The sequence below is a fragment of the Galleria mellonella genome, unplaced genomic scaffold (genome assembly GCF_026898425.1).
Source record: "Galleria mellonella isolate WM207_F2 unplaced genomic scaffold, CSIRO_AGI_GalMel_v1 utg117, whole genome shotgun sequence".
Classification (NCBI taxonomy): domain Eukaryota; kingdom Metazoa; phylum Arthropoda; class Insecta; order Lepidoptera; family Pyralidae; genus Galleria; species Galleria mellonella.
In genome coordinates, this window is record NW_026441980.1 from 5932706 (window position 1) to 5958757 (window position 26052).

General features: G+C 31.9%; 3 protein-coding genes across 4 annotated transcripts in view; all 3 read left to right on the top strand.

The window, feature by feature from the left end:
- LOC113511784 (putative gustatory receptor 28b) overlaps positions 1–6909 on the top strand; it is a 12084-nt gene extending 5175 nt beyond the window's left edge. Inside the window, exons 1-5 of one of the 2 annotated variants that reach the window (XM_052896736.1) lie at positions 3206–4341; positions 5084–5152; positions 5934–6023; positions 6327–6408; positions 6791–6909. In XM_052896736.1, coding sequence (XP_052752696.1) covers positions 3316–4341; positions 5084–5152; positions 5934–6023; positions 6327–6401 — 1260 coding nt within the window. In that variant the 5' untranslated portion in view covers positions 3206–3315 and the 3' untranslated portion in view covers positions 6402–6408; positions 6791–6909. Of the gene's footprint in view, positions 1–3205; positions 4342–5083; positions 5153–5933; positions 6024–6326; positions 6409–6790 lie in introns of those variants that run through there. The other variant, XM_052896741.1, reaches the window with a different exon arrangement.
- A 2109-nt stretch (positions 6910–9018) lies between these two features.
- On the top strand, positions 9019–16100 carry LOC128201047 (putative gustatory receptor 28b). Its single transcript, XM_052896574.1, has 4 exons — positions 9019–10163; positions 14899–14967; positions 15337–15430; positions 16006–16100. Exons 1-4 carry the CDS (start codon positions 9147–9149, stop codon positions 16071–16073), a joined length of 1248 nt encoding a protein of 415 aa, XP_052752534.1. The 5' UTR covers positions 9019–9146; the 3' UTR covers positions 16074–16100.
- Positions 16101–17890: 1790 nt separating this feature from the next.
- LOC113511559 (cytochrome P450 4d1-like) overlaps positions 17891–26052 on the top strand; it is a 28547-nt gene continuing 20385 nt past the window's right edge. Inside the window, exons 1-4 of the mRNA XM_052894852.1 lie at positions 17891–18162; positions 20696–20785; positions 21238–21348; positions 21954–22139. Coding sequence (XP_052750812.1) covers positions 18006–18162; positions 20696–20785; positions 21238–21348; positions 21954–22139 — 544 coding nt within the window. The 5' untranslated portion in view covers positions 17891–18005. The remainder of the gene's footprint in view (positions 18163–20695; positions 20786–21237; positions 21349–21953; positions 22140–26052) is intronic.

A 26052-nucleotide genomic window follows, 5' to 3' on the forward strand; every position in this document is an offset into this window, starting at 1 on the left:
TTCAAAGTAATGTGTTGGAAGTTATGAAATGCATTAATTAAATTTTGTCTTTACGCATGATTTTAAAATATAATTCATGTAGGTATTTTTTATGGGTTCCTTTATAGAGACAGAGAAAAATGTAATAATAAACAAGGAAAGAGATATGGAAATGTGAAATATTAATGTAAAAGAGAGAGAGAGAAAGTGAAAGAGTAGGAGAGTGAGTGTGACAGTAGGAGAGTGCGAGAGTAGGAGAGAGAACGAGAGTTTGTTATATGCTGATGATTATCCCCATTTCTTTAGTTACGTAATTTTGTTTTGACAATGTCACGATAACAACAAACGGTAAACAACATGTAAACTTAGTCAACGAATGTCAGTGTATTGAAACTCCAAATAATATATTATATTATACATAGAAAACTATCCACTACTACATTTTTATAGACTTAAGAATTTAAATGCATTTATTGTCCATTCCACGCTGCTGGCGCTCGCAAACTAAATTTGAACTACTTAATCGTCTTTTAGTTTAATCAAATCAGAATTATAAGTAGATATGAGAGTTACGCTATTTGATCACATTTAGTACTTATCAAAAAAAAAAAATATGCCTACTTTTACCATTCAGTTTTAATATTAAACTAGTTGCTGACACAAATAAATAAGGACGAACTGATCATTTCTTCATCAAATTGTTAATGCATATATTAGATGGTGGGCGTAATTATACATTAAAAAAAAATATTTTCTTTTTTTGAATAATAGAGATATATGTTTTCTAATTATTCTAAGTACTCTTTGTGACTTTGATGACAAAATGTAATTCTGCTAAAAAAATCAAACACATTTAGATGGATGTAGTAGTAGTAGAGTTTGGTTGATTGAGAGCTTTAGGTTTTCAGCAGACTTCAAAAAGGAGGTGGCTTTCAATTCGACTATATTTTTATATATTTATGTTCGTCAATTTTTTATCTATTTGAAAGATACATTTTATTAGTCGAAATTTTCAACTACCGTATTTGTTTTGTCAGGATTGAAGTCTCAAAATGTTAAATGCGCACAAAAATATAGACCCTTCTTTTTAATGTCGGTTGTAAGTATGCAAATAGCCAAACTCTGTGTGATATATGAACTCGTATGAATATTGTAATGTTCCAACTATTTACATAATTAGGACTATTTATCAAACATCATTTTGATATCTAGTAATTCCGATACCTATTTCCGAATTCAGTACATTGTTACTATAGGCGTATAATCGTCATAATAAAATGTTATTAAGAAAATTATTTTACCGCCTCAATGTCACAAAATATAAAATGTATATTAAAATTTATTATTGTAATTATACTTATTTGGTTTATTGCCTTATATTCTATGTGTAATAATGGTTAATGCATACCATAATATGTATAATAGTCCAAAGTGCCGCTACTGCAAAGAAATAAAGTTATAAATTATATCTGAAATCAAGTTGCATTATTTTCCAATAATAGCCATTGATTTGTAGATTCATAATTGAAATTCGAGTGTACCTTAAATATTAATCTCTATATAATTCGTCTCGTCTTTTTATATGGTACCTCAGACGAACCGTAGGTATAGATACCACGATAACATGGCACGTCCCTCCAAAATCCAAAGAATTAAAAATGTGTGAGTAAAAGTATTCTCAGACGACTGCTATTGAAGACGATTACTCACAAACACAAACAGCACTATGTCTGTATAGGGTCACACATATTGCAGTAAAAAGATAGAGAGGCGTTCCATGGTCTATAGGTACTTTGATTCGATACAACTAATACTGAAGATTTGAAGATATTGATTTGGATATCATCCAAATTGTTTTGTATAAATATATAACGTAATAGCATTGTTGAGTATTTTTATCTCGTTCTAAATTAGAAAATTAGAAATAAAAAGTACAGCTATTTGCGCATGAAAGATTTTTTGAGCTTGTGCAGTGTCCACACGGGTTTTCTTTGATCTGTCAACATTGACATAAAACGCCGTATGCATTTGTACTCATAAATTCAAGTAACAATAATTTACATATACTTAAATAAGTAAATTTTGTTATATAAATGCTATAGCACAGGTGGTATTATGCTATAGATACTTATTAAATTTAAATTTAGGAATGAAGACTTGCGCTCTATCAATATACAGAAGGGCATAACAATGTGAAATCCAGCGATAGTATTATCATTTGAGACTCTGAATAACTTCCAAGTTGAGGTCGAAAGTTGACACAAAAGTGATATAGGTACTTAAAATATAGTTTTATCTGTGTCAAAAGAAAATAATATTGACTGGATTTCAGACTGTCATGCCCTTTTCGTTATACCTTGTATACTCACAGCATTATATTTTATTTGTATTACAGATATATACTTAATTGGGCAGAAAAAATGTAGCTTTTACTACAGTAACAAAATTTCTTTAAAAAAGAATCAAATAAGATTTGAGTGAGACTGAATAATATCTTCAAACAGTCCTTAAACCGAAATTTTATCTTAAACAGTTTAATGTGAATGTTACCGTTTTAATCGAACTAAATAAAGTGCCATAAAATATGTAAATTTATTTATAACAATTTTCTTAAGTTTCCGGTAGATATTAATCCTTTATTAGGTAAGCCAATTTATTTTAGGCTCCGGGTTTCGGAGCAATGGATGCAAATTTGCTAATAATGAATTCAAACTGCTCCATGCTCTCTATTCTTTAGTAATTTTAGACAACTACCTATATTTAATTGTGAATTAAGCGTTACAGAGCACAATTTATTTTTTGTATATTTTATTAGTTTTTTAAAAGAAAATGTATAGAATGCACCAATATTAATTTAAGCATCGCAATGGCTGCGAGATTTATACTATCGTGAAATGCTTATAATTCAAATTATGTAAAATTGTATAGTGCTTATAAATAAACAATTGCAACATTAAAATTACCTTTGTATATAACATGCCTATTTTTCTTTATTGTTCATGACAATATAACGCCTATGATGTTCATAATGTAGAATATCACTGTAAATGTGAACGTTCAGGTGAAATAAAAACGTTTATCCGGTGGATAATTGCGATTACCATAAAGTTTGTTTTATTTAAGCTGCGTATCCATTGGGGACGTACTTTTACGCGATTGTCTCTGCTTATGTATACACAGCTTTGTAATACCATCACGCTATTCCAATAACATAATTGAATGTATCATAATATAAAATTATCCTTTATGCCATCAAGATCAAAGCGACGATAAATTTTTGTGTGTTCAAATGGTCAAATAAATTTCTATCAGAAAGACAAAATTGTTACGAGCAAAATGAAAAAATTTTTGTCACTGTTTTCTCGAAATCGAAAATATAATAATGTGTTGGAAGCACTGTATATCACTAATCTTCTTATAAAGTTGACAGGATATCAAGTGATCGGATTAGATTACTCAAACTGTGACATTGAATCTGAGTTCTCATGTTTGGGATTATTATTCTTTTTTCTTTGGTCCATTTTATACACTTATTGCTTTTATAACGCACAAATCCAGGGTCAATCAGTTCTACGGTTGATGTTCAATTCGAAACTTAAACAGTACGGGGATATCTATGAGGTGGTTGCGACAGCATTGTATTTTCTTTATATGATACGGAAACTCTGTTTTGATTTGTTCGCCAGTCCTCGCTTTGCTAGAACAATTATTAATATTGACAAAATGGTGAGCGGTATAGGTATACATATAGATTATAATAAAGACCGTTGGCTCACAATTGGCTGTGTATTATTTGTAATAATTATTTGTATATTTCGATCAGTTTCTTTATGGTTTGTTTTAAATAATATAAACGTCACTGTACCCTACGAAAGGGCATTTCAAAGTATATATTCTGATAACTTGGCCCTCGTAATGTCTATATTTTATTGGTATCATTTATTTTTATTGCGAGAGAGATATACTCTATTGAACAAGGTGTTGATCGATATAAAGAATCGGAGTTCATGGGAACACATGATATTTATTCGACGTAAACCAGAGAATATGAATAGAGCTTCGCAACTTCAAGACAAATACATCTGTGATAAAATAAAGATCTGTGCAAAAACATGTAGCATGCTGTTTTCAGCTTCTGAAATAATAAACGAGTTGTTTGGTTTTGCTCTTTATTTTAGTTTGTTGATTTGTATGAATTTTATAATTATCTATATGTTTTATTTTATGGAAGCAACTGCATCTGGATTATTTCACGATACGAAAATATATTTAGATTTTTTAGTATACATATTTTGGCAGATTATGTACTCAACAGTGATTTTGTTTATTAATGTATATTGTGCTGAGAGTACAGTTTGTCAGGTTGGTGTATTTCGGTCAACTTTTAAGGTATAAAATATTTTAAAGATATTTTTTTTATGCAACTTAGAATTGTAAACATGCTGACGGCCCACCTGATGGAAAGTGGTAACCATCGTCTATAGACATGAGCAGTACCATGGACATAACAGAGTATATTGTTTCGCCCATGATACCCCTCATTCGTTGCCATTCCTGAGGACTCAGGTGTTTTTTTTATTGGATGAAAATGGAATGATAACCCCGCCTGCGCTAACGGGATACGCTGGCGGAGCACCAGTGAAGGGCGATAGATGAGAATGAAAACAGACCAGTTAGCCCATCATGATGAATTCATCGGGAATTATCCATGATAGTTTCCAGGGGGAACCGCGAGGAGATCGACCTGGTTGTATATTGCTAGCAATGGGATTCTTAGTCTCCATTACTAACAATCCCTTTCCCCCCGGACTCAGGTGTTATTCCTCTGTGCCCTGTAAATTCACGCCATATCCCACCCTTCAAATCGAAACATAGGCATGTAAATAAAATTGCTTCACCGTTGAAACACGAATGGGACAGAAGTACCCAAGCTTTTGTACAGTCTCTCTCTGATATTTTGATGACTTGATCAAACCAACGTAATGGCATTTATTGCTAGTTATTCAGATAAACTAAACCACATATAATATTTGCTTTTTTTTAAATAATAAATGAAATGTGTTCATTAGGAATGGTTAATGTTTGTATTGCAATTTTTTTTCAGGTCAAGAAAATGGCATTTATTGTACATGAAGTAATAAATAGTGATTTGAGTCCTGCGATCACGAAGGAGGTAGGGAATTTTTTTTAAATATAAAACCATTTAGCAGATATTCTATCCTTAGAAGTGGCACCATTTCATATCGGTACTCTTATTTAAATTTATTAACCGTCAATGATCCAAGTATATGGACAGGATTGTCCACGTATACTAATTATTAAATATTATATATATACAGTTTTTGAGTCCTTCAAACTTTAAAATCGTGCACAAAAGGGTGACATTTTATCTGGGAAGGATAAAATTTCTCTTTGCACTAGAGCCGATCTGGAGAAACGGTAAGCTGTGTAAATACGTAGTGCGGCTAAAATAAACAATGGCAAATGCTGAATGAAATGGGTCAGCAAATAATGGCGGGAAATATTTTGGATTGGCACTGATTGGCTACTGAGTCGGACGACAATTGAAAACTTTTACTCCAGAGCTATCAATCAAGTTTTTTTTACATAGAATTTTTAGTTCAGCATACCTTTAAGATCATTTAAATAAGGTACATTTTAACATTTTATCTATTTCATTATATGAGAATGTTCGAGAACCGATAAAAAAAAATTGAAGTGTAAAAATATAATTATAATTTCAATTGTATAAAATTCTATATTAGAAGCGATCAGAATTTGTTCTCTCCTAGCCGGTTTGTGTGAACGGACATATTTTTTTCTGTTTTGCGTGTACAAGTTCCTAAGGCAATCTCTTAATTTTTGGCTCAATATGTAATGAAAACGGATTAAGGTATGGTGGCCATATTATGTAACTTAATATATTTGCTTATTAATGTTTTTTTTATTAATAGGCGATGCTGTTATCGCAGCAACTGCTACATCAGTATCCAAAGTTTACAGCTTCAGGTTTTTACACGTTGGATTATGAGAACCTATATCAGGTACCTAATTATTTTCCTATTCATCTGTCCTATGCCTAGAAGTGGGTCTAGTACTCGCTTACAAGTTGTTTTCTATAGAATAAAGATTTTTAAAACCCGTAAAATTTTTTTGAGTTTATCCATTACAAAAATAATCTTTTTTATAATATAAAACAATTATTAAAAATATAACCATTATGAAATAAATAATAGATTAGGTATCAGTTTGTTGTATGTCGAATACCGTAGATGAGTTTGCTGGAAAAATCGTGCAACTATCAACTCATAATTATGTATCCTTGAATAATTTAATTTTCTTTTCAGAAAGCCTTAACCATAGTGACCTTTATACTGATGATATTGCAATTTGTTTCCGACTCGGAAAGAAAACATTACTAAAGTTTAGGTAATAAAACAAAATTATTCATTATTTCATTCTCTTTTAAAATTATGGCATTATGTCACTTTTGAATATCATTAACTTGATTATTAAATGTGTAGATTGTTTAAGTTGGAAAGGTATAGTCATTGCCAAAATGTGATGAAGTCAAAATACCTATATTTGACCAATGATTAAGGGACAATATAATGTATGGGTATCTCTGTATCAAGTGTCTTGGTAATGGTGGGTATTGCTGTAAAAGAATTTACAAAATCGGTTTAGAATTGGCGCCTATATATTGTGACATACATATAAGATACAGCAACCTTATTTTTGATGTCGTTTGTTTAGTTTAGTTTATTGATTATAGAGTTGTGTAATTTTCATGAGTAAATAATTATTATAGGTTGCACGAGCTGTGACCTAAAAATTGAAGGATATTCAGTTTTATGGATTCTGCACGTTATAATGTTTCTTTTCAAGATTTTTGAGGATCCAGATATTCAGAAGAATCTCATTTCAGTAGACTATATTTTATTCATAGGATTGCATAGTATCCCTGATTTAAATTACTAAAACAATTGTTAATTCTATAGTGTGTAATAATAGTGTTTAAGTAGTATAATCTAAGCCATTTTACATTGTATATAATAGTAAAGAAAAGAGGAAGAGGAAGACCGATGAATAACTACATGGGACAGATAAAGGAAACACTAGGTTTCATGTCGTATAGGGAGGTCAAGGATATGGCCTGGGATAGAACTGGCTGGAAGAAGATGCATGAATTAGTTGCACCGACAAGAGGAAACTCTTAAATGAAAAGAGAGAGATAATAGTAAAGACAAAGAAATAATAAAATTAGAAAATTGGACAAAAAATTACAGAATACCTAGGTAGGTATTCTGTAATTTATTGTCTAATTTTCTAAATATGTATTGAAGACACTGTAGCACATTGTTTTTTTATATTTCTCTTTTGCAATAATATATAATATACATCTGCGAAATGGGAATTATGTATTTGTAATTTAAAATATACTTTTATTAATTAATTAATTTAAATATTCTTTTCACATAATAATGATAATGTCTAAACGTCATGTATTGTTGAAAACTGAGATTATTGTCTTTTTTCTTAAATAAATGGTTATTACACATTAATAATTTATTTGATTAACGTTTCCCTACTCAACTATATATTAGATATAGAGTTATATCACATTCTGGATACTTTATACAAAAATATGTGGCAATATGTGCGTGTGTAGTTAGGAATAGGGCGGAAAAGCGCGCGCTTTGTTGTATTATATAATGTGGATTGAGTTGTGACCTTATCCGCTTCATATCTCGTAAATATTGTATCCTTTATCCTGTATTCTCGATATCGGAGATGGATAAGCGTATAGGTACTAGAGATATCCATTAGAATATGGTAGCTCAGGCGCATTTGATAGAGGGTGAAGTCAGATCGCAGTGGGCGGCACGGAATGTCCACGGAATGTAGTACTATTGTGGTTAAACTTAAAAATTCTGTTTACTCTGAAACACAGTGATAATATTCATAAAATGAGCAATATTCCCGATTTTTCCCGAATATTTTGTGTATGTATGTGTATTTTTTGGTCAAGAGGTAACAAAGTAACTTATTATATATATTATATAATATAATATTAGTAAGGACATATTATTATGCTCACTGCTATACTATCGAATGATAAAGAGCCCATTGTGGTGAACGGAACTCACCCATATTTTATTGAGCATATATATTTTGCTTTTTGAATTGTTAGATTCGTTTGTGCTATCGGTGTACACTGGCTGAGTACCAGTAATAGATAATGGTAATATTATTACTTTATATTTGTCGGGCATATCGCCATCTCAGAGAGTTATTAAGACATGTGCTTTTGGGTCGTTCAGCTCTTATCAATATTGAGTACTTGCACAGACACAACCTAGTAACCAAAACACTCCATAAAGAGTTAGTTCTCAAGTATACTGGTGAATGACAGGTTTCTGTATTATAAGTACGAGTCCTAGCCGGTCCTTGAAAACGGACATTGATTGGGAACTATCAAGGGAATTTTTGGTGGATGTCACCATGTTGCATGACGAGAATCTCGTAAAAGTCGAAACCGAGAAGAAAAGGAAATATCTGGACTTGGCTCACGATGTGACTGAAATGTGGGGGGTGACATCCGTTGCAATCATCCCAATCGTTCTGTCAGTGAATGGTGTTACCCAGTTTGGAACAATACCTCAGAGTGTTGGGATTCCAAGGCAGCTCAGTAGCGGAGAAGATACAGAAGGTGGTGCTCTTGGGCACTGCCCGAATAGTACGCCAGTGAGTCCTGGGAACCTTCTGGCCGGTTGTGCTTCTGCCGGAGGTTAATTTGCTATCTCTTCTCCTTAAGAGGGGAAATGTGAATTTTGTTTTTTATTACTTTTAAAACAGACTTTTGTTTATTGTTGTGTTATTATTTCAAGATCAAGATACTGAGATATTATAAATAGCGTTAAAGCCTTGCAATTTATAATGTTTTCATAAATATTTTACACACAATTATGCATAGACACTTAGGCAATTACCAGTTATAATTTTCATATCTCAAATTCACTACCGTATCAAATAATTTCATCTAATTGTATGAAAGTCCATTAAGAATATTAAATGTAAAGAGAATTAATATTGAAATACGAGCACAGTTTAATACTGACGACTTGTGTAACTGTAAAATTTAACCTTAGTTCTATGAAATAAAAATGGCAGTTAATAATAAATTTAGAAAATACTTTAAGAAATTCTTTAATAGTCAGAATATGGTAGAAGCCACAGCTGTAACGTTTTGGCTTTTAAAATTAATGGGCTACCAAGTATTAGGACTAATAAGCCCAACGAAAACAACAGTGGAATCGCGTTTTTCATACTTCGGCTTCTGCATGTACATTTTTTGGTATTCTCTGTACTTATATTGCTTTTATGTTGCTTACTACGAAGACCAAACCATTCTTCGTTTAATATTCAATACTAGGCTAAAGCAATATGGCGAATTGTATGAAAAGGCTGTTGCAATAGTATATGTTGTGTATTTGATGTGGAAATTACCCTTCAGCTTGCATAATGACCCACAGTATGCGCGGCAGATTCTTGAAATGGATGCAATATTAGAGAAATTAGGAGCCGGTGTGGATTATAATAAGCATGTATTGGTATCAATCACCGTCGGTGTGAGTCAATATACTATATACTATTTTCGATTATTAACAATATGGTTACTTTTGTATAATCTAGATATATCAGTACCATATGAGAAACTGTACCAAGGAGTATTTCCTGATACGTTGTCTTTTGTGATAACATCTTGCTACTGTTATTATTTATTGGCTCTGAGAGAGAGGCATACTGCTGTCAATAAGGTTCTTAAAGATATCAAGGAAAGAAAATACATAGTACATGTAATGGAGAAATCAGACGATTCTCATGAAGAGTTAGAAGAGCTATGTGAGAGAATTAGACTTTGCGCCAAAGTAAATAGCGTGATGTATGCAGGATCTGAAACAATCAACAAACATTACGGTTTTACGTTGTTCATAACGATGCTATCAAATATAAGTTATATAGTTCTTTACATGTTTTATTTTATGGAAGCAACTGCTGCTGGCTTATTTCTTGATATGAAAAAATACATCGCCTTTTTGGTGTATGTGTTTTGGCAGATTTCCTATGCAGTGGTTATTTTTATCTTGAATGTGTATTTCGCTGAAAGCACAGTCCGCGAGGTAATTGCATTCTTATTAATATAAGTGTGAAAGTTTGTAAATATGTTTGTTACTCAATCACACTTAAACTACGGAACGGGTTTTAATTGTAAAAATAAACGGATTAAAGGCAAGGGATTAAGGGATTGATTTTGTTGAAGTAGGTTTTATGTGTTATGTTAGTCTGTGGACTCACGCGTTGCTATTACCTTTTACTGTTACCTCAATCTAGATTAAATAAAATATAATATACTATATAGATTTCCCCCTTTATTTTAATTTCATCAGGTTATCAGCAAACCTAAAATAGTAAAATAATGCAAGCTCCAACTATAAGTAAGTTAATCGGCCAATCCAATTATGGATCGTGGGCATTCGCAATGCAAATGTTTTTGATTGACTTAGATTTGTGGGAGTGCGTTAATAATGAAGATTTTATACCGGATAACGCAGAGAAAAGCAAGATGGATGGTAAAGCAAGGTCAAAAATTTGTTTAATGATAGCTGAATATCTATATCCACTTGTGAAAAATGCTAAAACGGCAAGGGAGACCTGGCTTACTTTGAAGAAGGCATACGCTGATAGTGGTTTATTACGACGTCTCACGCTATTAAAGAAACTTTTCAATATGAAGTTGAATGACTTTTCGGGAATAGAGGCATACGTCAACGAAGTGCATCGTTTACCCAACAGGCGCTACAATATAAACCAGAAACTTGATGATTTCGTCGCTATAATTATGCTAGCAGGGTTACCAGATTCATACAATGGACTGGTGAACTAGAACATTCTGCTAGTTATTAACTACGGAAGCGGTTATCTCTTTTTAAAGAAGGACAGCAGAGCAGTAGAAGTCATCGGGCAACAATTTGGAGAACTCATGCTAGTGTCTAATAATAGCAAGTTCTAATAATCAAGTAGTAATCAACCTCGTAAAAAACAAATTATCTGTCATTTTTGTAAGAAAAAAGGTCATTTTAAATGGCAATGTAAAAAATTTATCAACAAATGTAACGTAGATAGTAACAAAGTAGGTTTAGTTACTGATATTGTTTGGGTAATAATGAGATATCCTTATTTTCAGCTAACAAATCTAGTAATATGTGGGTTGTCGATTCTGGTGCTACATCTCACATGACCTCAATTAAATCTCTCCTTGATTAAGAAACATATTTTAGGTTATAACAACTGCTGATGATCATAAAATAATTTCCGAAAGTCAAGGAAAGATCATTGCAAAATTGAATCATGAAAATCGTAACACTAATAGATTTTGAAAACGTTTTATGTGTACCCAATCTCGTTACTAATATATTTCGGTAAGCAAAATTTATAATTATACGGTAGTATTTGACAAAAATTACTGCACGTTTTATGATAATAATAATGTTTCCATATAGAAGTTCCTTTGATTCAAGCGAGTTTAAAGAAGGGGTTATATATTCTAGGACCTGAGCAAATAAAGACACGTAAGGATTGTGATATTTAAACATCATTTACTGCTGCAGATCGCAATTTTGTTAGTTTTGGTGAAGCTGATATAAATGATAATAATTTAGTATTGTGGCATAGGAGGTTAGGCCACCTGTCATATCCTCAAATGAAGATGCAACAAAAGATGGTAACAGGCTTATCTCTAAAGGGAAAACCATCAAAGCATTTTTGTGTACTTATTGTCAAGGAAGGGACAGAGAAAGAAGTTTAATAAAAGGAAACATAAGCAGCACGTGATATTTTAGTTTACATCTGATTTAATCGGTCCTCTTGATCCATCCTGGGGATGAGCGAAATATTGTCTAGTTCTAGTAGATGATTTTAGTAGAAAGGTATTCGGGTATCTGTTATCGTCTAAGACTGAAGTATTTTCTAAATTTTGTTCATTTGTTGCTTTTGTCGAGAATCAGACTGGTAAGAAAATAAAGCGACTTCGTAGCGACAATGGTACAGAATATACAAATAAAGAATTTCAAAATTATTTAGAACGTGGTATTAAACACGAGAGAACTGTACCTCACACACCAGAACAAAACGGTGTAGCGGAACGAACCAATAGGACGATAGTTGAAAAGGCTAGGTGCATGTTACATGATAATAATCTTGATCAGAGATTTTGGGGTGAAGCTTTGAATTGTGCTATATATTTAAAGAACAGATCACCCACTATGGCTCTTTAATAAAGTTCCTGAAGAAGTTTGGACAGGTAAGAAAGTAGATCTCTCTCATCTTAGAGTATTTGGATCATCTGCACAAGTTCTTATAAAAGATGGTAGTAGAAAGAAGATGGATTCAAAGACAGTAGAGATGACAATGATTGGATATAGTGAATGGGTTATAAATTCGTAAACTTGGCCAACACACAAAAATGTATAGTTGCTAAAATGATTGCGATTTTTAATGAAAAGATAACAGAGAGATATATAGGTCGAAAAATAATAATCCTTTTAAATTTGGTCCAATAACATCAGATGTAGTGGCGGTTCCAATGAAAGTAAAAGACTTCGAAATCTTGAGAATATAAATGTGCCTATTGATATTACGAAGATCACACAACAACTACACACAGAACCTGTTCGCCAAGATGTTTCAAGCACGACAGAGTGTGGATGAGGTATTATTTCTATTTGTACTGAACCAGGTGAAATTATGGTTGACTCTACAATCAGCTGTCTTTATAAATGATAAATGGTATAAACTAGTATCAAGATGAGAAGGTATCCATTAAGAGATAGACGTTTGATTAGAGATCCAGATATGGTCTATAACTTTTATATGTCTGATGGTGCTGACCCTGTGTCTGTACAAGATGCTGAACAACGTTCAGATAGAGAGCTGTGGCGAAAAGCCATGGAATTACAGTTCTTTGATAGCAAATCATACATGGGAACTAGTTGAGACCTAGAGATGCAAATGTTGTTAAATGTAAATGGGTTTTTAAACTTAAAAATACATGATGCTTCGATTCAACGTTACAAAGCGAGGCTAGTCGCAAAAGGTTTTTCGCTTATAAAGTGGGGTAAAGATTATTTTGAGACTTTTGCTCAGTAAAATTATCTTCTAAGACTATTGATAGCCTTGGCAGCTGAAATGGATCTAAAAATTCATCATATAGACGTAACAACGGCTTTTCTTCATGGAGATCTTAGTGAAATATATATATATGGAACAGCCAGAATCATTCGTTCAAAACCCTATTAAAGTATGTAAGTTAAAAAATATTTATGGATTAAAACAGGCTGTTTATGTTGGAATGAGAAGATTCATTCTTGCATTGTTGATATCGGTTTTGAAAGGTCTAAATATGATCCTTGCGTATAATAAAATACAAAATATTTATAGCGATAGGTCTTTATGTAGATGATCTATATTTTTGGAACTGATTTAAAACAAATACAATCAGTTAAAGACAAAATACGAAAATTTGTTAAAGATTTAGGAGACTAAAGACTGTCTATATATATGCGAATTACGGAAATCTGGATAAAGGTGAAATTATATATATCAAACACATTACACACAAAAGATTTTGAGTATTGGAATGCAGGATTAGTTCTGAAGACTTTGGAACTGATGTTGGAAAAATGTACCAACGATTGCCACTATCAAGAAATCATAGGTTCCTTAATGTATCTGTCATCAAGACCAGATATTAGTTTTGATAGTGAGCTACTTGTGTTCTTGTGCTGGATCATCACACATGTCTGCCGTAAAAAGACTATTAGAGGTATCTTAAGGGTACCATAGATGCTTACAACACTTTCAAGAAGAAGCAAAAGAGTTAGTTGCCACAGTGCTGACTGGGGTGCTAATGCTGATGGACATTCGTTTATTAATAATTTATGCAGGTGGGAATTTCATGTTTGTAAACAACGGTGTGTAGCACTATTTACTGCAGTATGAATACATTGATCTGTGAAGCAGCTAAAGACGTTATGTTTATTAAAGGTCTATATGGAGAGTTAACTGGTCATGTAATGTGTAACTATTTTTAGTGACAGTCAAAGTGCCAGATCATTAAAGACCCGGTAATTGGTAAACGGTCTAAAACATAAATATTAAGTTTCATTATGTTAGAGAGTTAGCCAAAGGTAAACATTAAAGTTGAATATTGCGATACAGGCTCTATGCCTGCTGATGTTCTGACTAAATCCCTTTGCTATTAAAACAGTTTTTGTGTAACGCATGGGTCCAGTAAAAAGGTGTTGAAGTAGGTTTTATGTGTTATGTTAGTCTTTACTCATCCATTGCTGAAGGTTACCTTTTACTGTTACTCTCAATCTAAAGTTAAATAAAATATAATATACTATATAGATTTCCCCCTTTATTTTAATTTCATCAGATTTATTCAATACTCAATATTAAAATAATAGTTACATTTACTATGTTTATATAATGCAGTGTAGGACGACCCCCCATTAGATGGAGTGACGACCTTAAATGCATTGCAATTAGTTGGTAGATACAGGTGATCAGTACCGTTCCTTATGGTAGTGTATGGGGGAGGCCTATGTACAGCAGTGGACGGGTAATGGCTGAGATAATGATGATGATGATTATGTTTATCGTCCAAAGCTGTTTGCTTTGTTAAAAGAGGATCGCAGGTACTATCTTGTTTATAACTAGGAAAGTTATTATTCGTTAAAATAAATATTTCTTTGATAAAAGTTGGAAAAAGTATTTTAACAAATTTGTAATTATTAATTATAATATATAATTTAATAATTACAAAACAAAAATGTATATTAATTATAATTTCAGGCTAAACGAACATCGTTTATTGTACACGAAATAGTGAACTGTGATTTTGGGCCAGCGGTTACAAAAGAGGTAACTGATTCAAATACCTAATTAGTACTATTTCTGCATACAGTTATTTTCCGAATTATCTATTCTACTGAAATTACAGAGTATAGAAGCATAACATAATCATAATTCTCAAGAATAGCAACGTATGAAGGATACCAAGCGTATTATAAAGTTATTTGTGTTGTTCACAATTCGTGCTTCATGTCTATAGGCGCTGGATACCGCTTTCCATTAGGTGGGCCATTAACTTGTTAAGTTATTGCCTAAGTTCCGTAAAAATTTACCGTTCCAATTTCACCAAATTTTAATAATAAACGTATAATTTAGGTGTTTTTCTTTTTAACAAAAATTGCAAATGCAGACTGTCTGCATTATAGCTTTCTGTTTTAGGCAATCCAGATGTCACAGCAGTTGTTTCATCTAGTCCCTAAATTCACTGCTTCTGGTCTTTACACGTTGGATTATACACTTTTACAAGAGGTTAGTAACGAAATTCAGTATTTCTCATTTAGGGAATCTATAAATTTATATGGTATGCAGTAGATATTAGAAGAAACACTAAAAGTAACAACATAAAAAATATCCTGCTAGAACTGACACTTGTATACACTAACAGTTTTTTTTATGGGTGACAATGAAATAGTAAGCCCTCCTAATTTATCGGTATATGCTGGCGAGACACTAGTTAGAGACAATAGGTGAGGATGAAGCATGTCAGTTTGTCCAATGTCACGAATTCGATAATAATTAATAAGTTCCATAAACTTTCATATTAGTTATCAATCTTTGGCTGCCATTTTGTTCGCACATGTTTTGTGAACGATTCGTAGTGTAGGTACCGATCAGTTAACACTAGGTTAAAAATTTGTCTGAATATTCCTCTTTAGGGATAAAACACGTGTCGTAGAACATGCCTGCTTGTGGAACTTCTGGTAGTAACAGTGGTAGTCCATCTTCGAGTGTTGGCAGTCATACACTTAGCAATAGTAGCGTTATTTCTACTAAGTTTTATTATTTTTATGGTAATACGATAGCTATTAATTTCTTTTTTACAGGGAGCCCGGTCTGTTTTAACATTTTTGGTGATTTTATTACAGTTTGTCACTGATTCAAAAAGTAATATCTAAGTGTTGTCATTTAATATACTTTGTTAAGCTAGGATGTAAAAGTGTTGAAAATTTATATTATTTATGTAGTGGAACGAGAACAATTTGGATCTAATTCTATAAGAACTTTCTCATATAGAAGGTTGAACTGTGTTACGAAATGTCTAGATTTTAAAGATTTACACACAAAAAAATGTTAGGCGCTTAAAATATTATCTTTTAATGCTAAATAGCGTCTTGATAATAAAAAATAGTTACTGAATAAATTTTGCTCCTATATCACATAAGACATACTTAATAATTTTTAATTTCTTAAAGTATATTACGTATGTTGTTAATTACGAGTATGTAATATAAACATATTAAGTATGTATGTACTTAAGTGTTTTTGAGTATATTTGAGTGGTTCCCCACCCCGGTGAAATGGTGGTCGTAAAGAAAAAAAAACCCATCTTTATTAATTAATTAGTGTAAACAGTAATTAGGTATGATAAAATATATAGAATTTAATTGTTAAGTTTTAGTGAACAGCTATACACATTTTGCTGGACTGCCCAAAGAATAATTGTATAATGGCCCTGGTAATGCAGGCGTTCAAAGGTTACGGTAACCGCTTACCATCAGGTAGATCACATGCTTGTTTTTTACCTTATATACTTGTATCTTAAAACTTCTACACTGTCTGCAAAAATTATAATACTTTAGATATTTCTAATAATCAAAACACTATTTAAAAAATGAGGTTATTATTATGGAAATATTAGAAATATAAAAGCTTTCAAATATTCCTTTACATATGTAATAAAATATTATGTAAGACTGTACTGTTTATTTGTCCCGTGATACTGATATACTAGTATGTAGCTTCTATGAATATAATTGCATATTAATATGTCATTAAGGTATAATAAAATACGAAATATTTATAATTATGCCCTCATTAGTTACATCTACTATTGTTAACCTATTGAACTAGGCGGTGATTAAGTAGTACATTAGCACTACGATTAATTTGTTTATTTTATTATACTATAATACTAACTCATATATATATAGTGGATATGAGTATGGGTTTATATAATATAAAACACAGTTAGATATAAAAGTATTTTGATTGTATTAAAATTAGTTAAAAGTATTTAACTATGTTAGAAGCAATGTAAACGATCCACTATTAAATGGACCGATGTGTGGAAAAGAATGCGGATAGTGGACTGTGTATTTGGCGCTGTATATTAATAAAAATACCAAATAATGCCAGAGAGTGTACATTCGTTGCTTACAACACATTAGAAGAGAGTAAAAGAGATCGTGCCACAGTGCTTTCACAGATTGAAGAAAAATATATAAACATTGTTTATTAATAAAATGTTGGGGTTGCCAAAACGATAGTTTCAAATGTTTTGTTAGAATAGTTATATGTATTTATACAGTATAGATATTATAGCATATGTCTGTATGTTCAGCAATATAGACCTGTCCCACAGTCATAAGGATAGGAGTGAAGGAGTAATGGTATTAACGGCATTCATTTAGGAACTGCCCTATCACGTAAAGACACAGATACATTTGTTAAACTTATAAATTCTTATTTGTTTGAGGCGGCATTTAAAATGAGAGTTGGTATTGGAAAAATTACGTTTCCGTCTAAAAATTTTCAATAAAAATTTTACTGCTAAGATGAAGTTAATGTAATAAAAAGGTATGAAGTACAACAAAATGATTTTCTTTACTTATCCATATGTCCTGAAGGTTGCATTGTTATATTATCACCATGCTCTCACTGACCCCGAGTCACTGATACTGACACTAAGTTTACCTACACTTCAATTGTCGACTTTAAAAGACTCGAGCGAACAAACTATAATTACACCGCCGCGTATACGCTAACGCAATAGTTGCCTTAAATTTATATTGTTTTAATTATAGTCACAGACGTTTGTATATGTTAAAATGCTGTTGTATTTGATTGCTGGAGTATTGTTGGCGTGGACGGTGGCGTACAAGTATAGAAGACGGAATATGTACAAATTAGCTTCAAGGATCCCGGCGCCCACAAACGAGTGGCCTATGATAGGTGTAGCGCACACGCTGTCTGGAAGCACCGAGGGTAAGTATTTAAAACTAGCTGTATACCACTGTTTTATCCACGTGAATTAGGATGAAAGTATTGTACGTTTTAATCCAGAATAAAATCCTTCCTGTATCAAACTTCTTTGAAATCACTAAGAAACTATCTTATGTGTTAAGTTAGGATATCATTTACAGGTGAACCAAATTTGGTTCAAATCTGTTGAGCCATTTAAGCGTGATCGAGAAACAAATATAACATATAAACATATTTATAAACTTGAACATTTATAATATTGGTAGGATATGCTTATAAATAAGACTCGCTAGCTATATAACTAATATTACTTGACGTTATAACCTAAATAAATTCAATTCGTAAAAAGATTTTGTTTCACAAAAAAAAAAAACACCACATCAATCGTGGCACAACTGAATGATGAAAAAGGCATAACCATAACTATGAATCAGTTATTTTGAATTAAAAGTTAAGCTACTGAAACGGTTTTCATGAGATTTCTGAGGAACGTATTCTTTCAAATAAGAAAAAAAAAATTCAAATTGGTTTATTAATGACCTAGTTATGAGGTAACAAAATAAAACCGAATTTAGAAGCTGCTTTTTTCGGAAGTCTATAAAAATAAAAAAGGATCTAGGTGATTCGTAAAATCTTATAGTACATAACAATTTATACAATGAAATATTAAGGTGTAGCTATCTCATGATTTGAATTAATTAAAAAATAAATAAAACAATCCGATTTTTAAGTTTGGCTTTACAGTAACAGTTACTAGGTTATATTTTATAACACAACATCGCTTTTCATGAGAGACATCTACAGTGAGTAGATTTTTGTTTATTTGTTTGTATATTTGAAACTGCATTACGTAAAAATGACTACACCAAATTCAAAAGTCATTTGTATGGAAGGGTTATTTAGTTTACTTTTGAACCCACGCGTACAAAGCTTGACCAGAACCGATATTGGTAAATTATGTTTTGACGTTTAATATTAGAGCATAAAGTCAAGTGACAAAAAGTGTGGTTTCCTATGATCTATATGATTTCATTCAGTCCGTTTTTAACAGTCACACTGTTATATCTAGTATTCATAATGACTTTGCTAGTCTTTTTGCGACGCTTGGCAGGCAAGTTCATAAGGCGCAATTAGGCTTTTAGAGATATTTTAAGAAATAATTAAGTTCTCATACACACACACACACACAAAAAAATGGTTTTTCTATGTCGGAACTAAAGTACCATTAATTTTTAAAACTATTTTATATACAGAATCGTCAAATTAATAGTTGAAGTCTTTATTTTTTTCGATTTTATTAATGCAATTGGTTCCTAATAAAATTTAAATTGATTTTTTTTATTATTATATATGTAATTATAATGGCGTTTTACGTTAAAATTGGTAGCAGTTCAGGAGAACCAGATTCTCCATTTTTATTTGTTTACATCTTGAATAGGCAATTTGGTGTGTAATCATGGGAAATGGTAACCACTTGAAACAATAAATTATGGACATTACGAGACGAAGATGTATGCAAATGTTCCAGTAATTTCGACTGTCATATCTCTATCCTTCAAATAAAATAGCACAAATATGCAAGTATAAGGTAGCAGTAGAAATATTATGGTAATTAAATTTTTATAAAAATAAATATAGGTGAATGAAGATGATCTTTAAAACCTTCTTGCTGCATACATACGCACCTATTATATATATTGAATTATGACTTTATCTGATATTAAAAAACATGGAAACTTTTTTAATCGTAAACTTGTGGCGAAGCGAGCTTACAGATTTTTTTAAATGATCATTTACTTTTAATGCTCACTATATATTGTTTACCTCTGATAAGGGTGTTTGACTAAAAATACAAAGTTTGTAAAAAAAATCTATTGTTGGTGCAATTTGCTGTGATTCCATACGTATTTATTGAGCTGAAGCTTAAAGATCTCTCCCATATATTACAAATATCAAATATTAATTAAGGAATTTTAATAAGGGATACAAATGATTATGGTCATATCAGTTTATTCTTTGAACATAATAAATTACCATAAGGATTGTCCTACGCCACTTGCATGCATTAACTCCTTGCAGTGCAAAGTCGTCACTCCATCTATTAGGAGGTCGTCCTGTACTGTTTCTGATCATACTACAGATCGTTATTCAAGTACCTTTCTTCCTTATTGGTTTTCTTCCTTATTGGCAAGTCTTGTTATTATAATTCATTTGTAACTACACGATTACACCAAATTGGATGTGATTTTCACTATTGTGTTTCTGAAGTTTTAACTTTAAAAATGATCTATAAAATCTAAAAAAATAAATTAGGTAAAGAATAAATTCATTTATTTTCTATGTCCGAAATCGCTGGTATTTTTATTGAAATAGGTAATGAAAAATTTTAGTTACAAGTATAATTTAATGGCGATTTAAAATATCAGTTCTAACAATCAATAAAACTAATTCTTCGAAGTTTTTATTCTAAGTACAAGAAAGCTGGGATTAAGGCAGGAATACCTCGTGATAAAACAATAAATTATTTACATTTCAGATATAATGGCATCGTTGCAAAAGTTTAGTTACGAGGCTATGGAAAATGATGGAATAGTAAGAGTCTGGTTAGGGCACATACTTTACTTTGGTAAGTTTACTCGTTGTTATAAATAAAATAGATTTAATAAATGTAACTTTAACAACCTAAGGCAGAATATTGGGGGTATACATATGTAAAATTAAATGTAATTACAATATTATCTAAAGTTGGACAAAGCAGAAGAAGAAATTATTATAAAATGATCACTAACATAGCTTATAACATAGATAAGAAGTCAAATATTAAGTAAATAAGTAATATTAATTTGATTTTGTGTCCGATAATTGTAATGAAACTGCATTAAATTATAAATAAACAATTAAAAAATATCTTAAAATATTATGCAAGTATTTTAGGGAGATATTTTGAATTATTTTATTTTAATTGATAAGTTTTTGTATGAATACTGGAGATATTATTTTGTTTTGCTTTTCTTATTTCTGTTTTTCTATATATTTTTTATATATTTATAATTAACAAATTTGCTATTATTTTGTCAGTGGTGGTAAATCCGTTGGACTTGGATGTTTTGATGAAAACTTGTTTAGAAAAAGACGACTTACACCGTTTTCTCAGAAAGGTAACTGGGAATGGAACTGTATTTGCTCCAGGTAAGGACGACAATAGTGAATAAAATGTGCCAAAAAGTAAATAATTAATTATAAATGGCCGTTTGGTTTCGGCATACAATGAAACAATCCTTATTTTCCCCTTGTTGTTGTGTTGTAAGAGGCGACTTAGAGAACTTAACGGTTAAGGGCTTAGCAGCGGCGACCCTTTAAAACATTACCAAAAGCATAAGTGTAGTTGCCAACCCGCCTACCAAGCGTGACAACTACAACAGCCCTTTATAAAGAAGGCCTATGTTATAAATATATAAATTATAATAGATGTATGTGTGTTGTAAAAAAAACATTTGCATTATGACAAATTAAGTTTAAAACAATAAAAATAGATTACATGCCAAAATGTTTATGGGATAAGTAAATTCGCTCGATTGCAAAAATAATCAACAATTTTAGTTTTGAAATTATAAAGATACTGTGTAACATAAAAATACAGTTAAATTGGGAACTTATTCTTCATGGTTAAAAATGAGAACAACGTTTCAAACGTTGCGATGCAAATGTTTTTCTACGAGTTACGTACGAGAGGTTTACGGATTTACTGTTGTGTATACATAATAAAATAAAAAAAAAAAACGTTTTTCGAACAGTGCCGATTTGGAGAAAGCGACGCAAAGTCTTGGTGCCAGCTTTTAGTCCAAAGATAGTGGAGAGCTTCGTGGATGTGTTTTCGAAACAGAGTGTCAAGTTGACCAAGCAGCTGGAAAAGCAAGTCGATAAGGGTCCATTTAGTTTATGGCCTTTTGTAAGCACCTACACCCTTGACTCAGTCTGTGGTAAATTATTTTTTAATTGCATAGTCAAGAAAGTGTGTTTGCGTGACTGTGTTCGTTCGTCCGTTCATTAGTCACGACGGTATATCTAATACTAATGCTATCTTTTTTTTTATTTTTGAAGCAAAGGCGGGTGTATAGCACGTATTCAAATAATAAACTCATACACAGACACATACACACAGACACACACAGCGTTTATATACATACAACATATATATATATATATATATATATATATATATATATATATATATATATATATATATATATATATATATATATATATATATATATATATATATAATTCAAAAATATTTTTTATTTAAAGTAAATAATTTTTAAAGACTGTTTTAAACACAAAATCTTCGGTTAGTGAGTTTAGCTCACTTTTAACCAATTTTTTAATCTACAAGTCATTTTTAAAAATTAATATAAATTGATTTGATTTATTATTGTATTTAAGAAACGGCGATGGGCGTTAAAATGAATGCTCAGGAGAACCCAGATTCTCCATTTTTGATTTGTTTGAATCGAATATTAAATTTGGTGTGTAAAAGAATATTCCACTTGTGGCTTCAGCCTGAATGGTTATTCAAACTGTTCCCACAGTATATCGAGCATCAAAAGTGTTTAAATGAAATGCATGAATTCGTTGATCAGGTAAGTTGAATATTAATTAAATTTAGAAAAAAATTTATAGGTATGTAAGTCTTTACCAAGCACGTCATACACGCACCGTGTCATCGTGTGCAAAGATTCTGAGGTTTTCAGAAAGCGCAAAAACACATCAATCGCGCGGTGGCGTGCGGTGATTTTTTTAAATATAATATCACGAGAATGTGACTATGCCATCCTGAGCGAACACACGCTTCCAAGAGTGTGAATGGCTCATTTGTTGTCATGCAATTTGATGTATACGCACTTATTGAGATGAAGAAAGAGATAGACGCATATTTCTCAGTCAATTATTAAATGAATGGTTTATTTTCTCTTCACAAAAAGTAAAAAAAGTAACAACTTGAGGTACAATTAAATATATAAGACCAATTTTGTGTAAGACTGGTGCCTGCAGTAGGTTTTGAAGAACCTGTGTTACAAGTCACCAGTGCCCTATCTCTATGGACTACATAAATATAAGGCAACCAATTAGTGTTACAATAAAGAGATATAAATTGCAAAAATAAATTATTGTATCTTGGTTACGCAAACGCTGGTATTTTTATTGAAATATGGTAATGAATTGTTGTCATTTTGATTTTAGGTAATAAAGATAAAACGGACTGATATAAAGACTGAAAGTAAATCTAAACCTGAGACAGATAAAGTATATGGTAAGTGGCAATTGTTTTTACCTCTCAAGTGGGGAAGGCCTATGTTTAATTGTATACATTATATATATATATATATATATATATATATATATATATATATATATATATATATATATATATATATATATATATATATGTTTTATAGTAGATATATATAGTTTTGATAGTATGTTCCAATAAAATTTAATGAAAAGGTAACGAATATTTTGTACATTGAACAAAAAAGTATTGATATAATATAAACGTATAATAAGGAATTAGATACTTTTGTAATTTGAATCTCTAATTTTCACATTGTGTAAGCCACGTACTTTTGTAGGTTGTTTTTAATGGAATGGTAACCCCGCTTGCGCTATCGATATACGTTGGCGGGGTATCAGTGATGAATGGTGAGGATGAACTCAGACCAGTTAGTCCATTCTGACAAATTCGCTATTATATTGCTAGATATGGAACCACTTGTCTTGATCATTAACAAATCTCTTCTCCCTGTGTATCTTGTATGTTTTTTTTTATTAGATGAAAATGGAATGGCAACCCCACCTGCGCTAACGGGGTACGCTGGCGGAGCACCAGTGAAGGGTGATCGATGAGAATGAAAACAGGCCAGTTAGCCTATCATGATGAATTCATCAGGAATTAATCATGATAGTTTCCAGGGGGAACCACGAGGAGGTCGACCTGGTTGGGTATATTGCTAGCAATGGGATTCTTAGTTTCCATTACTAATACACCCTTTCCCCCCTGTATCTTGTATGTTGTAGCACACGATTAAATATGTATCGGCAAAAACGTACATAAAAGAGATTTTTTTAAATCTAATAATCAAACGACTTCAAGAACAAGAAAGTTCTTAATTTACTTGTGTTTTTTTTAAGTTATGTAAAGATATACAGTATTATCAAAATTAGTTAATTTTGAATTTAATCACATGAATTTGAAATTAAAATGCAATAATTGAAGTAGTTTTTTTTTTGTAGAATACAATCTTAAATTATTTTACAGATTTAGGGCAATATAAAATGCAGTCGTTCCTCGATTTATTAGTGACGCTTTCTGGCGGCAACACTGGCGGCGGTTACACTGACATAGAGCTCAGGGAAGAAGTTATTACATTAACTATAGCGGGGACCGACACGTCAGCGGTTGCTATTGGATATGTCTTCAAGCTTCTGGCTAAATACCCTGACGTACAAGAGAAAGTTTATCAAGAGTGAGTATTTACATTTAGGTCTGTTATAAGTATGAAATAAAAGGTTAATTAATATTAAATAGCTTTTACATGCGACTTCATCTCAGTCCAGTACATACTGGGGTATGTTTAATGCCGGTTTTTATAAAGTGTCATAGAAATTTTATATTTATTTATATATTATTTACCAGGTTGTGTAAAGTATTTGGCGACTCCAATCGTCCTGTGGTTAAAGAAGATTTACCCAAATTACAATATTTAGAAAGAGTTGTTAAGGAAACACTTCGACTTTTCCCACCCGTAGCTTTTATTATAAGAAAAGTGTTGAATGACATCGCTTTACGTAAGTTAATGATCACTTAGAAATAAGTATTATTATTTATTTATTTATGGAGGCAAATTAAACTATTGGTATAAATTTAACTTCAACAGATGACTTAGTTAATTTGACTTTTGTTATTAGATATTTTTAAGTTATATGTGGTCCCGGCATGGAATGGACCACCCTTTCATTTCTCTAGGTGGCTTTATGGTTGAGAGATGGGCAGCAGCATTCCTCCTAAAATATTTCTAAAGCCTAACTCCGGTTGCCAGTCTGCCTGCGAAGTATAGCAACTACTGGCAAAGGCTCCCTTTGTGGGGGAGGCATATGTTCAGCAGTGAACATTAACAATTGAAGTCATAATAAAGATTTGATATGTCGTTCAAAATTAACTTGATCGTGTGAGTAGATCAAAATTGTGTATGTAGGTATGAAAAGATATATATAATTTATACAAGAGATATAGTAACTGTAGCCTCTTACAATCATATCAACTACACAGGCCAACAGATTCCAGGGTAACAGGCGGTAGGGGTCCACCCCTTAATTTAAGGCGAGTTTGTTTTACTTTGTATCTTCTACTGCCTGTATAACAGATTGTGTTCTGAAGAACTCTTCAATATGATGTCCATCGCTACCTGTCTTCATTGTACCGCTAGCAATCGGTGGGGAATCCATCCTCACAACTTAGAACCAGAATGGACACGTACAGTGCGGTTTCAGAGTAGTAGTAAGTAGTATTTTATTTTTTTATCACTTCAGCCTCAGGTCGAGTCCTTCCTGCTGGTTCGGGTATCGGTGTCTCTATCTGGGGAGTTCATCGGGATCCCCACTATTGGGGGCCAGATGCGGAGCACTTCGACCCCGATAGGTTTCTTCCGGAGCGGTTTAATCTTGCGCACACTTGTAGCTACATGCCTTTCAGCAGTGGACCGAGAAATTGTCCAGGTGAGTGTCTAAATATATTGTGAATAGAAAAGGTCACTCCTTTCTTCCCGTGTGTGTCGCAGGAGGTGACTAAGAGAGCTTAATAGTCGAGGCATAGGCAGCAGCGTTCCTTTTTAAATA